Genomic DNA, 13,741 nt, shown 5'->3' with positions numbered 1-13,741 from the left:
GTTCTATTCATAATGACACCATGTCAGACGCTGGAATGAGAAGACAAGGGATACGAAAGCCGCATAGGATGACAACGAGGGAATGGGACAGATGAAGGAAACTCGGAGAACACGTGGACAGAATATTGTACCAAGGAAAAGGACTGTAGAGAGCTGTTACGGGGTCCATGCAGGGCAAAGTGAACCAAGATCACGGCGTGAAAGGAGTCATAGAATGAAGTCGCAAGCAAAGCGTCCGGCTTATTGATTCGGGAATGTGAGTTACCCTGTACTCAGTGCAGGTGACAGCGAAGAGCCGGAGGCTCGGGGATCGCAGTGCGTGTTCGAAGTCAGTAATGTCTGTTCAGTGCCAATCGAAACCTGTCAAGAGATAGTGAGCTTTTCGCCACTCTGCAAGAGAAAACCAGCTGTTCACTCGGATAAAATCCGGGGCGACACCGGCCGTGGGCTGCTCCTCAACGGTAAGTTTCCGGTGAGTCGTCGAAGCTGGGTAGATACAGCGTCTTCGCCTCGCCGACGTTGGCGAAATTGTTGATAAGACACAGCACTTCCGACGCTTGCATCGCCCTCGATGTCAAACTTTGAGCACTCCAGGTGGTTCTCAAGGGCAAGAGCATTGTCGCAGGGCGCTGGGCGCGAAGAGATAGTCTCGAAGTTCTACACGATGAATGAACCTAAGACGGTCGAGGTTCCTGTGACAGCTTAACAAAGACCATGAATGACAAACCGAAAGGGTTCCAAGAACATCGGCGCGAAGCTTGACACATTTCCAAAGGCGTCCCAGAACCTCATCCCACATCCTCCAGATGGTTCGGTGAAAGAAGGGAATTCTCCTGACCGAAACCAGTCAAACTTGCCCGCGTCGACCGCGAGACTAGCGACCGCCATTCTTAGGGATTGGAGTGGGAACTACGACGTATCTCCAAGAACTGTCTTAATGTGAAGAAAGGTGATTGAAGAGCTAAGGTTCACTTTCGGGAAGACTCGCTGACGATGTTAGCACCATAATCAATGGGACGGACAATTATCCCCCGATACCGAACGTATTGTCCACAATCAATGTGGGCCAAGAAGTTGCAAGTATGATACTCACTCCAAATAATGATGTTTTATTATGTAGGATGCATGAGAGATCAACGGTTGGGGGTACACGGGCTCCTCACTATGTTGTCTCCAGCACCGGCAATTGTCGCGATGGCCATGGATTGAGGTACTCTGCCGCTGCCTGCGGCCATGACAGTAACGCCACTCTCCAATGCCGTGGCTAGTTAAGTGAGGGGGAAGTCTTTCAGCCACAGCGGTGCGTTTCTCAAACACGTCCCGAGTTGGTTCCAATTCTTAACACTGATCCTTGCCCACATCCGAGAGCTTACTTGTAGAACTTGCCTTCAGACATTCAGAGAAGGGCCTTGATACCGATGTCCACCCTATGCCATCCAGTATACTGGAAACAAAAACTCCATGCGTGGGGTACGCGTGCTCGCACACAGGAATGCGAAAAAGCAATAGAATGGAATGGCCAAGTCCAGTAGATAAAGGTTGCGTGGTATGAGTGGTCATTCCACCGACCTAAAGCCACGGGCCTCGAATCAATAGTCATCCGGGAGGCAGTTGACGTGCAGCCGCCACGAGCTATTGGGCTCTGTTTGGGTTGAAGAAGCAGGGTTCTTCTCCGTCTCGTTTTCCTGCCTCATTCCTTCGCTCCCGGCCGGAGAGAAACAGGAGTCTTCTCAATTAAGAGACTTCAACCCGAACAGCCTAATGAGTGGGGGAGACTGAATTGTCCAAAAGAGGAAGATTAGAGTTACGGCTTGCCCGTAACAGCCGAGTCGAGGAGGAAGGTAAGTGAAAGATATTCATCAATGTCCAGCTCGCACATCCCGTTAGAATGATGTTACCCCACGCCCGAAAAAAATGAAAGAGCTCTCCTTACATAGCGAATCCCTCGAAAGAATTCAAGGTCGTTGATGCACAAACTGCGCTTGATACAGGCACTACTGTGGGGGGAGCTGGCAAAGACCTTGAGACTCACATCCAGGAGGAAGAAAGGGGCCAGGGGCCACACAAGTTATGGAGTGGAGATCACTGGTGTTCATGACAAAATGGAAGACACAGGAGAAGGCTAAGCAGATGCCGAAGCCTAGGCTGTCTAGTCTCTTGGGCCAACTGACGTGAACGAACATCCATCTACTGCCTACTTCGCAGCTTAGATGGGACCGGAGGAAGGGACCCCGTCAAGATCGTTCTGTACACCCAATCCATGGATTCGAAAAAACCTCGTCAGCCTTGAAAGAAGTGGCGTCATAGGATGTGGAATGAGCCCATCGCCAGGGGAATGAATCAGATTCGACAACACATGAGTCAACAGCGATAAGTTTCTCTATGGGCTGTCACACTCGTGGTGGATGATGTTCATCACAAAATGTCCCAGTCGAGTAATTCCCCTGACACACAGTGGCCGGCTCCTATTAAGCCAAGCACGGAACACTCATCCAATGTTACTAGTAGTCTATACTAATAGTTAGTAACAGAGGCTGATAACCTGCCTATATTAGTAGGCTCTTGCGGCAGGATTAGTTCGCACCCGTCTTCGGGATGCGACGGATAAGTCATATCGTATAGCTGGTGTGAACAGCCTATCGCGATTCGCAGAAAGCACCCCCCGCTCCCCAACCCCCGAATACCGGCTGCGTCCCCGACGCACAAGGAATATAAATGTACACTGGGAGAAATATGTTCAATAGCAGCCTCCTTCCTTGACAAATTTTGCGGAAGAAAGCTACGTTGGATGAGTTCCGCATGGATGAGCGGACAAGTTTGTTCGGCCAGCTCCGCCAAGCAAAGCAAGGCCGTGAGAAAATTATCTTCGCCCGTACAATCTAAGTGGGTGACCAGACGGGAAGGGAACAGTGTGGGAGCTGCACGGTACCAGGATTGTTTACAGACCCTGGAGTACAGCCAGGCAACTACTCGGCAGCATTCCGCTAATATATATTGACATGGCTGGAAGGCTCCACTCTCTTCTGTGTCGTTCACGAAACGAACTTGATAGCACCCCAACCCATCTCCGAAGGACCAAGCAGGTGGCCTGCTGTTTTTTTGGCCCTGATCTCACAGTCCAAAGTAAACCTACTCGCTCAAAGCGCCCCGCTTTGCTGCTTTGTCCCTATCCCACTTACTTTCTTATCTTATAAGTGCGACGCGTTCGACACTACGGTGCGTCGTCTAGCTAATAGTCCTTAGAAGAACATGGTCCCAATATTGTGCACGTATCCGTGTTAAGACCTGAGAGGTTATGCCATGGACCCGACTGTTTTAGCCTTTCCTCCTTGTGTTCTAATAGACGCCATCCGTCTGGAGGCGCTTGAACGCTATGGGGACCCCATCTCCAATCTTTTTTTTTTCTTTCTTCAACTTGCGTCTCAGGCACGGTACAAAGAAGCACTTATCCTAGGGAAGACGTCCATCAGACTTCTAGGGCGCATAAATTCTTCATGGAAAGTCTGTTAGCATTAGTAGTAATCCTCCCATACGAACCACGGCGACATCTCTCCTAGATTGTCTTTATGGCGTCATCTCAGTAGCCTGTCTCTGAAGACGAACGACGGCCCGACCCTACTCTTGAATGCATAGCCTGAGGCATCTGTATTCACTTTTACTTGTGCGGTCGCAGGGATACACACATTCGCCGGTAGTGGCCTTGGCATTCACTGCGTCCTAGCACACTGTTTCGCAGTGTTCCACGCATTTGGAGCAGAGTTTGGCTTCTTCATGCCACTCACGCCGTCCTACTCATATAACAAATTTCCAATTACAACCTCGACGGCTGATTGAGTGCTGGAGCTAGGCGGATAGAAAGTAGAGACAATTTGGGGCTTTGAAGACATCGAGGTTGAACAAGAAGGTTGTAAATGATGTTGGGCTACAAACGAATGAGGGGGAGTTTCGGATTTTTGCTGCATTTGCGAACCCATCTAGTTTGTGATGGGCGTGCAGAATGTTATAGCATCGTAATGTTGTGGACACCCCTCACACCAACAAGTTGTTAGACCATCAGTATGGAACAGCAAGGCATGGCACATTGGTTGTGGTGTATCTCAAAACTACGAATTTTCTTTCCTTTCGTGATATGTGTACAGGGGTTTATGTGCCCGGAATTGAGTGACAAGATGGCTCAAACACAAAGAAATCTCGTCTCCTTATGTCGGGGAGCTGGAGGGTTCCGGTGTCGCAATGGCGAGCGCGTGTTCAAAGTCAGCAATGATGTCCGAAATATGTTCAATACCAACAGAAACCTGTCAAAGAATAAGAATCAATCACTGGTGAGCTTTTCACACGAGAAAACCCGGAAACTCACTCGGATAAGATCCGGGGTGACACCCGACGAGAACTGCTCCTCAACAGTGAGTTGCTGATGAGTTGTCGAGGCTGGGTGAATAACCAGGGTCTTCGCATCGCCTACGTTAGCGAGATTACTGGCAAGACGGAGCTTGTCAACCACAGCACTTCCAACGCTTGCATCACCCTTGACGCCAAAGCTGAGCACTCCACCGTAATAGCCTGCACGAAGAAGTTGTTTGGCACGTTCGTGTGAAGAGTGCGATGGAAGGCCAGGGTAGGAGACCCAGGAAATCTTCGGATGGTTCTTAAGCCATTCTGCTAGGGCAAAAGCATTCTCACAATGTCGTTGAGCTCGGAGAGATAGAGTCTCAAGGCCTTGCAAAAGGAGGAATGCGGCTAGGATGGTCGTGAGACTGTTGATGAAAAGTATGAATGAACAATGACGGACCGAAGGGATTCAAGGCGGCTCCGAGGTCCCGAAGAACGTCGACACGAAGCTTGACCGCAAACGAGGTGTTACCAAAGGTGTCCCAGAATTTCAGTCCGTGGTAACCCTCAGATGGTTCGGTGAAAGAAGGGAATTTCCCTGATCGGGACCAGTCAAACTTGCCCGCGTCAACCACAACACCAGCGATCGTCGTTCCTGGGCATTGGGGTGAGAACTGTGTCATCACACGAACTATCGAAGAAACGTACCATGTCCGCCGATCCATTTAGTTGCACTATGAACTGTTCCGATGCAAGAAAGTTAATGAGGAACCTAAGATTCGCTTTCGGGGAGACTCACCGACAATATCAGCTCCATGATCAATAGGGCGGACAATGTATCCTCCGATACCAAAAGTATTGTCCACAATCAAAGGAATACCGGCATCGTGCGCAATCTGAACATATATATCAATCATCAATGGCTAGAATTGGATAATTGGATCGCCGTGTAGTACTTTGGCAAGCTCTGGCAAAGGGGAGACATTATACTTGGGGTTCCCAATGCTCTCGACGTAAATTGCCTTGGTCTTCCCGTCAATGGCGTTCTTGAAACCCTCTAGATCGTCATTCTCGACCCATTTGACGCCGATGCCGAACCGTTTGAGGAAAACTGAGGAAGGCCGCATTCAATATAAGCCGAGATGCAATGTGCACAGGACGCATACCCTTGAATTGATTAAACGTCTGAAAGATAGAAGAAACTATTAGTTATTTGCCTAGCGAAGTTAAGTATGCTCTCACTCCTCCATATAGTAATGTCCTATTGCGCAAAATGAGGGAGAGGCCGGAAACCGGAGATGAGATTGTGGCTTACGTTGAAACAATGTTATCTCCAGCACTAGCAATCGTTGCGATAGTCATGAATTGAGCGGATTGGCCACTGCTCGCGGCCACGGCAGCAACACCACCCTCCAATGCCTGGATGTATGCTTAGATCAAGTGGGATCATTCAGAGGAGGTATCGCACAGCCATGCGTTTCTCAAACACATCCTGAGTTGGGTTTCCAACCCTTAACGCTGTCCCATTAGTTGCTGGGGGCTAGACAAATAGAGTGTACGAACCTTGAGTAAATGTTACCCAGAGCACGCAAGCCAAAAAGATCCCCTCCATGCTGCGAGTCGTTGAAAACGAAGCTTGACGAAGCATAGATCGGCACAGCCCTCGCATTGGTTGTCGGATCGGGAACCTGGCCAGCGTGCAGCTGGAGTGTCTCGAACTCAGGCTCCCTGTGTAGTTATTTGTTATTGGAATGATGTGGGCTCACAGCTAGTGAGAGCTCACTTGTAGAATTGTTTGTTATTTAATGGAGGTACGAGATTAAATTAGACTTGTGTGCAGTTGGACTAAGCGCTCTTTTTTCGCGCATGGCACATTACCCGGTGATGCCTTCATCTTATGCGCCGTACCCGCTGTCGGCCTTACGCATACTGTGTCTTCCGAGGCTACAGTCATGCCGATTCAGGTTTTATTGCCGCTGCATACCTGGGTCGATTTCTTCGGACGAATCCCGTACGTGTTTATTCGTCCGCTCACGCTTCTGGGCTCTGGCCCTCTTATTCCTCAACCTCTGCTGAAGGCGTTGTCTTTGTTTCCTTTTTAGTCTTATTTCTGTTAGCCTGGAAAGCGATTTTTGTTGTAGTTTTCTCTCGGAGTCCCTTACTTCCGGTAAGCGTTTCGGTCTCACTGAGCAGGGGGGGTGTTGTGACCTCCGGTTACTCTCGGTGGGTTGGATCCCGAGTGCTTACTCTAGTTTTTTCTAGGTTTCTTTATTTTCGGTTGTTCCCTTGTTTTTGTAACCTCCGTTCTTCTCCTCCTTGTTCTTCCTCGTCCTTGTTTTTTCGCGTTGAATATCTCTCGAAACCAAGGTTTCTCGCATCTAAAATCATTTTGGAGGTTTTCATGTCGAGGGAGACTTCAGTTGCGAGGACACCACCAGTAGTTACAGTTGAAAAGGACAAGAAAGGAGAGAGCACGTCTGGCCCGAGTACAGGAAAAGAGAAGGACCAAGAAGGGGCTTCATCTATCTTTGACCAGGAACCCAAGGACGCGCTTGAGAAGATATTGAAAGAAGCGGCATCATCGAAAGATTATCGGAAAGCGCGACGTGAGGTTCTTGAGGTCATAGAACAGTACGACCTTCACGGCGATAGGGAAGTCATCTTTTCATTCGTCGAACAACTCGAGAAAGGGAAGGGTGGCGCAAGGATTGATGACGATGGGAAAGGAAAGGGACGAGACCCCGCAGAAAGACCAAAGAAGCGAAAACCTGAGTTGCCCGCATCGCAGAATGATGGAAAGAGAAGGAAGCGCCGAACCTTCATCCAGGATGCCGGACTTGATCTATCCAATGAAGACGAGGGAGAAGGGAGCTCGAGTGAGAGTTCATCCGGAACCTCAGACGACGCCGATGTTACCTTCGCCGGCACCAAAAGGTCGGATCATCACAGGAATTACCGAAACCTTTCCCTGGCGACGCGAACCAATAAGATTCGGGAATATTTCCTGGAACATAAGAAAAAGGCCCTTCGAAGACTCAAAGGACAACTCAACAAGCCCCGATTCCCAGAATCCCTCTGGGAAGCGGTTTTGCTCAATAAATATGTCGACTTCAACAAAGTCCATGCAATCCGAGTCGACAGAGCGCCAGAGGAAGAAGTCGTACACGAATCTGGACCCTTCAAGTTTATCTATGATCAAGCCGGATCAAAGAAACTCATTCGCGGACAGGGAGCTTGGGTCACCGCCTTCGATGCCTATGCTGACGCAGCCCTTTACATTTATCCGCACAGGAAAGGCGAATTTCGCACCTACAAGGAATATATCCGTGACTTTTTCGAAAGCGCCGGACCTTTCAAAGAGCAATCAATCATTGACTTCGACGTCATGTTTCGGAAAAGACTGGCCGAGGATGCAAGGCTCACCTTCGATGACGTTGAATCATGCCATCCCTTCTTGTACGGAGGCGGAAGCGGAGGAAAAGGAACGAAGGGAGCTTTCTGGAAGCAAGGGAAACTTGAAGGAGAGGTCTGTAGACGTTTTAACGCAGGAATTCCCCACCTCAATTGCCGATACCGACACGTATGCGACAAGTGTGAGGGAGAGCACCGAAGGTCGGCTTGCCCTTCAAAAGAGGTCAAAAAGACAGAAAAGAATTGAGGAGTGGAAGGCGACGATAAGAAACCCGCGATACCTTAGGGGTTTTGTTTGGGGGAAAGAGGATCCAGTCACGCCTTCAGTAACGTCCACTCTTTTTCGAGAACCTCTCCCGTCAGTTCCAGTTGATGACTTTGCCCATTTTTTGGTGACCGAAACGATTGAGAAATATCCCGAGCTTTTCAAAATTGTAACGCCTGTGAAACCGGATAAGCTTGACGATTTATTGCAGCATCATCCGAACCGAGAGTTAGTACAGTCGGTGGTTTCAGGTTTTCGATCGGGTTTCTGGCCGTGCGCGCAACCGGGGTTGTTGGTTTCAACGAAGAGGGGGCTTGACAACCAGCGACTTGGAGAAGAGAAGGACGAAGAGAAGAAATCGTTCATGAGATCGCAACGGGACCTCGAGATGTCGCTAGGTCGTTATTCACCGTCTTTCGGATCGGCCTTGTTACCAGGAATGGTTGCGCAGCCTTGCTTTGCAGTCCCCAAACCAGGATCGGCCAAGTTTCGACTCGTCAACGATCATACCGCAGGGAGCTTTTCCTTGAATGCGGCGATAGTCCCCGAGGATGGGTCTTTTAGGCCGGACAACCTCCAGGATTTGGGAAAGCAGTTACTCGCCTTTCACGCGAGTTTTGGTCGTGCGCCAGCTTGGTTGTTCAAATCGGACGCGAGTTCTGCCTATAGACTCTTACCGTGCCATCCAAGATGGCAGGCGAGGCAAGCGACATTGATTGACAAGGATTATCATGTCGATCGGTGTTGCGTCTTTGGGAACCGTGCGTCGGGCGCAATCTGGTGTACCTTCTACGCACTCGTTCTCTGGATTGCTATTCATGAAAAAAGTATACCTGATCTACTTCATTACGTTGATGACGTTTTTTCTTTCGACGCCCAGGAAGAACTCGAGTTTTATGTTCCTTACGATGCTCAGTACCCAAGGAAGCAGGTTGCTTTACTGAGGCTTTTCGACGACCTCGGAATTCCACATGAGAAGAGGAAGCAAGAATACGGGAGACAACTTACCATAATAGGACTTCAAGTTTCCCTGGATTCGATGACAATAACCATGCCCGTCGACAAACGAAAGAGTTTGATTGAAGATGTAGAATTATTTCTCGTCGGCAAGCTTCGTCGTCATCCACTCCGAGAATGGCAGCGGCTTTTAGGGTATTGCAACTGGGCGTTGAATGCTTACCCTCTTCTTAGACCCGCGCTTCAATCCTCGTATGCTAAGATACGGGGTAAGAAGCTCGCCTTGGCTCCAATTCGGCTAAATAAGTCGGTTTTGCAAGACTTGTCATGGTTTATCCGACGGATCGCTAATTCGCCGGGAGTCAACTTCTTATATGCCCGATCATGGCGTGAACAGGAGGCAGACCTGGTCTTCTTGTCCGATGCTTCGAATGTTGGTTTGGCTTTCTGGTCGCCAACTCTGGACCTAGCGTTTGTCGCATCGATCGAGGTGTCGGATCTCCGTTTTGGGGACACTTTTTTCAACGAAGCGTTAGCCGTAGTCTCGGCAATCGAGTGGGCTGCTCACCTACCTGATAAACCGCGACGAATCCTTTTGCGGACTGATTCGATGAACACTGTCGACATTTTTCACTCTCTAGCAGCACAACCGAACTACGTGTTATTGCTTTTCAAGGTGGTTGAGAGCATGATGGACTTTGGGATGGACGTACGAGTGGTCCACATACCGGGTGACCAAAATACCGTTGCAGATGCCTTATCGCGTCAACTTTTCGATACCGCCCGACGACTGCGTCCTGGGCTTGACATCGCTTTATTCAAACCCCAGCGGGAATCGCTTGGGGTGTTGCGAGAATGAGATCACTCTTGAGTGCCCGGGCGCGTCAGCCCAAGCGTGCCCCGTGGACAGTGGATCGTCTTCGAAGTCAACAAGCGATTTATTTGTCTAATGCTCTCGACGCGTCGACGAGATCAGCATATCAATCCGGTATTAATTCGTACATCACCTTCTGTGACATCCATACCCGCGACATCGAACCGACTCCTGAAACAATCAGTTTTTTCATTTGTTATATGGCAAAGCAGACTGGCAGATCCGGTAAACCATTATCCATCCGAACGATCATTTCGTACTTATCGGGAATTGTCCACCATCTCCAACCTTTCTATCCGGGAGCCCGAGCTGTCAGAAAGCATCCTCTTGTCGTTAGTGTCCTTCGGGGAGCAGAACGGACAGATGGGGAACCGATCAAACGGAAGTTGCCGATTGAGTCTCACCACCTCCATCTTCTTGTTGACCGCTTTGCTGTTTCGTCGGAGTTCGACGATCGGTTATTCTTGGCGATATGTTTCACCGCCTTCCATGGTCTACTTAGGATTGGGGAGTTAGTGGTTCCGGACGATTCTACGAAATTGAACTTTCGAAAACTCACCCTACGCCGCTCCGTCGAGTTTATTCGTTGTGATGCCGTAGACGCATACCAGTTCTTACTGCCCACGCATAAAACCGATCCTCGTTTTTATGGGAGTCTGGTGGTCATTCAATCTCGACTTTTCCCACTTGACCCACTATTCTTTTTCAATCGGTATATTCAGAGTCGCGACGCTCGTTTTCCCTTTTTCCCTCATCTTTGGATTCGTGGCGATGGATCATTACCTTCTCGATCCTGGTTTTTGCGGAAGCTACATGCTGTTCTTCCCAAAGATTTCTCCGGTCATTCTTTCCGTTCAGGAGGAGCTACGCATTTAGCTTCACAAGCAGTACCCGAGTCTACGATCCAAGCACTTGGCCGCTGGTCTTCCGAAGCATGGCGGTCTTACATTCGGAAGAACCCAGTGCTTTTGTGCGCGCACGGTTCTAAGGCTAGGTCTCTTTTCGATGCTCTTTAACCTCTTTGTCTTTACTACTCCCTCTTTCTTTTTCACCACCATCCCTCCCCACCTCCTTTCTTCTACCTGGTTACCGGCTCGTCTTCAATTCCAGAGGTTCTGGCATTTGCCGGGACTGTCGCCACGCTATTCCATTGCGTCTCCTCCGGCGTGCACACAAGTTGTTATTTAATGGAGGTACGAGATTAAATTAGACTTGTGTGCAGTTGGACTAAGCGCTCTTTTTTCGCGCATGGCACATTACCCGGTGATGCCTTCATCTTATGCGCCGTACCCGCTGTCGGCCTTACGCATACTGTGTCTTCCGAGGCTACAGTCATGCCGATTCAGGTTTTATTGCCGCTGCATACCTGGGTCGATTTCTTCGGACGAATCCCGTACGTGTTTATTCGTCCGCTCACGCTTCTGGGCTCTGGCCCTCTTATTCCTCAACCTCTGCTGAAGGCGTTGTCTTTGTTTCCTTTTTAGTCTTATTTCTGTTAGCCTGGAAAGCGATTTTTGTTGTAGTTTTCTCTCGGAGTCCCTTACTTCCGGTAAGCGTTTCGGTCTCACTGAGCAGGGGGGTGTTGTGACCTCCGGTTACTCTCGGTGGGTTGGATCCCGAGTGCTTACTCTAGTTTTTTCTAGGTTTCTTTATTTTCGGTTGTTCCCTTGTTTTTGTAACCTCCGTTCTTCTCCTCCTTGTTCTTCCTCGTCCTTGTTTTTTCGCGTTGCCCTCCTCCTTCCCCAATCTCCATCCTTGTAAATTACCCGGCTCGTCTTCAATTCCAGAGGTTCTGGCATTTGCCGGGACTGTCGCCACGCTATTCCATTGCGTCTCCTCCGGCGTGCACACAAGCCCTCAGACATTCTCGAGAGGTTCAGAGAGAAAACGTAATTTGATATTAATATACCCACTCGAATGAGATTGTGGCTTACGTTGAAACAATGTTATCTCCAGCACTAGCAATCGTTGCGATAGTCATGAATTGAGCGGATTGGCCACTGCTCGCGGCCACGGCAGCAACACCACCCTCCAATGCCTGGATGTATGCTTAGATCAAGTGGGATCATTCAGAGGAGGTATCGCACAGCCATGCGTTTCTCAAACACATCCTGAGTTGGGTTTCCAACCCTTAACGCTGTCCCATTAGTTGCTGGGGGCTAGACAAATAGAGTGTACGAACCTTGAGTAAATGTTACCCAGAGCACGCAAGCCAAAAAGATCCCCTCCATGCTGCGAGTCGTTGAAAACGAAGCTTGACGAAGCATAGATCGGCACAGCCCTCGCATTGGTTGTCGGATCGGGAACCTGGCCAGCGTGCAGCTGGAGTGTCTCGAACTCAGGCTCCCTGTGTAGTTATTTGTTATTGGAATGATGTGGGCTCACAGCTAGTGAGAGCTCACTTGTAGAATTGTCCCTCAGACATTCTCGAGAGGTTCAGAGAGAAAACGTAATTTGATATTAATATACCCACTCGAATGGCGTCAGGATCGCGAAAGAGCCCACGTGGGCATCAATGGGCCCACGATAGTTAATAAGTCATGCGGATCTCGAGATATATATCAGCACAAATGGCCCTTGGGATCGAAGGGCGGCAAACAAAAGTAACTAATAAACAGACAAACAGACAAATAGACAAATAAACTATCCCGCACCATTGCGGTCACATGTTTATTGGTATTTTTGACGTCATTACAGTAATTTTTGTCGATTGGCGCCTGGTTGTTGTCCGAGGGATTGCTGTCACACTTTCCTTTTGAGTAAAATACTCGATCATTGGATGTTTATTGGATGCATGGAATGTTAAGATATACCCGCGGGTACGGAGCTTGAGAAGGTTCAGATCAATTTTCAAAACTTGGGAATTAGTGTTTACCGATATATATCTATTTCGCTACTGGATCATCCGTCCGCTCGCTTTCACAGTAACAATCGAAGAGTTGATGCTACCGCATGGTTGGCTTGTTGCTGATCTGGATGGAGATCACGGATTAATATTTACTTTGGTGCTAACTGGGAAGATAGAAGTTACATCCCCATAATTACCCTCATAAGAACCCGCGGGTATCATCCTCTCGAGACATCCGTGGAGAATCGGATGTGTCTGCGATTCGCTAGGAGCAGCAAGCCGATTTTGTAATTGATGAAGCCCTTCTTTCATCTATTTCTATGGCTCGAAATCTCGAGATCAAGATGCGTCGCCATTCCACCTGATGCGCTTTTATGTCATTTCTTGCCAGCCGATTTGGATTGAGAAAGGGATTAATGAAAGAGAGAGATCGATATTGGACACCGGGCCGCAGAACACAGGTAGCCTCCTCCGGAGCCATTTCCGCATTCCAATTTTTGATCTTGAAGACATAATTACAACCATAATAGTAAACAAACACCTGTTACGCCCGCTCTGTTTTGTAGAGGAAGTGTGGGAGCCGAATCATTGTAGACATCAACAGAAGATTTGTGTATGAGTTGTCACAGTAGTTGTGATAGCGGATCCATCCTGATCGAGCCATTCATGCGGAGCCGGAGGATGTCCAGCTTCTACTAGATTAATAGAGCACAGGATAGACAAGAGCGTCCTACAATCTAGCCTACGGTCAGGTGAGGCGAATTGAACTTGCCGCACCGGTCACAACACCAGCGCCTGGATATTGTGGCATGGAACCTGCGATGATGTTAGGAACTTTACAAGGACATACCATGTCCTCGGCTGCCCCAGCGGGAAGTCAGCAAAGACAGAATTCGGCTCACCGACAATGTCAGCTCCATACCCCCTCAAGACGATCCGAAGATGTGAGCGTCGTGTGGCATCTCGACCGCAGAGTGCAAATGTCGGTCATGTCTAGTCTTGGGGCACACAACAACCAATGCGGACCTGGTTGTGATATACACAAGGCATACTCCCC

General features: G+C 49.1%; 3 protein-coding genes across 3 annotated transcripts; 1 reads left to right on the top strand and 2 right to left on the bottom strand.

Annotated features, from left to right (window-relative positions):
- Positions 1-4,199: 4,199 nt before the first annotated feature.
- Positions 4,200-6,257, bottom strand: EI90DRAFT_3279691 (O-acetylhomoserine ami; the record flags this gene model as incomplete). The annotated part of the gene is made up of 11 exons (XM_039066698.1): positions 4,200-4,295; positions 4,358-4,737; positions 4,790-4,984; positions 5,102-5,225; positions 5,286-5,440; positions 5,496-5,514; positions 5,572-5,590; positions 5,645-5,748; positions 5,798-5,840; positions 5,893-6,057; positions 6,238-6,257. The coding sequence occupies 11 exons, from the start codon at positions 6,255-6,257 to the stop codon at positions 4,200-4,202; spliced, it is 1,320 nt and encodes a 439-aa protein (XP_038919878.1).
- A 5,226-nt stretch (positions 6,258-11,483) lies between these two features.
- EI90DRAFT_3152101 (Cys/Met metabolism PLP-dependent enzyme-domain-containing protein) lies at positions 11,484-12,261 on the bottom strand (the record flags this gene model as incomplete). Its single annotated transcript, XM_039065775.1, has 4 exons — positions 11,484-11,874; positions 11,924-11,966; positions 12,019-12,183; positions 12,239-12,261. The coding sequence occupies 4 exons, from the start codon at positions 12,259-12,261 to the stop codon at positions 11,767-11,769; spliced, it is 339 nt and encodes a 112-aa protein (XP_038919877.1). The 3' UTR covers positions 11,484-11,766.
- Positions 12,262-12,547: 286 nt separating this feature from the next.
- Positions 12,548-13,671, top strand: EI90DRAFT_3042852 (uncharacterized protein; the record flags this gene model as incomplete). The annotated part of the gene is made up of 2 exons (XM_039059209.1): positions 12,548-13,500; positions 13,587-13,671. A coding segment is annotated over one exon (318 nt), but the record flags the coding sequence as incomplete, so codon positions are not given.
- Between the last annotated feature and the right edge of the window lie 70 nt (positions 13,672-13,741).

This window comes from Cantharellus anzutake (genome assembly GCF_015039405.1).
Source record: "Cantharellus anzutake strain C23 chromosome Unknown EI90scaffold_9, whole genome shotgun sequence".
Lineage (NCBI taxonomy): Eukaryota > Fungi > Basidiomycota > Agaricomycetes > Cantharellales > Hydnaceae > Cantharellus > Cantharellus anzutake.
The sequence above is the reverse complement of the archived record's forward strand: the minus strand, read 5'-3'. Positions and strand labels throughout refer to the sequence as shown.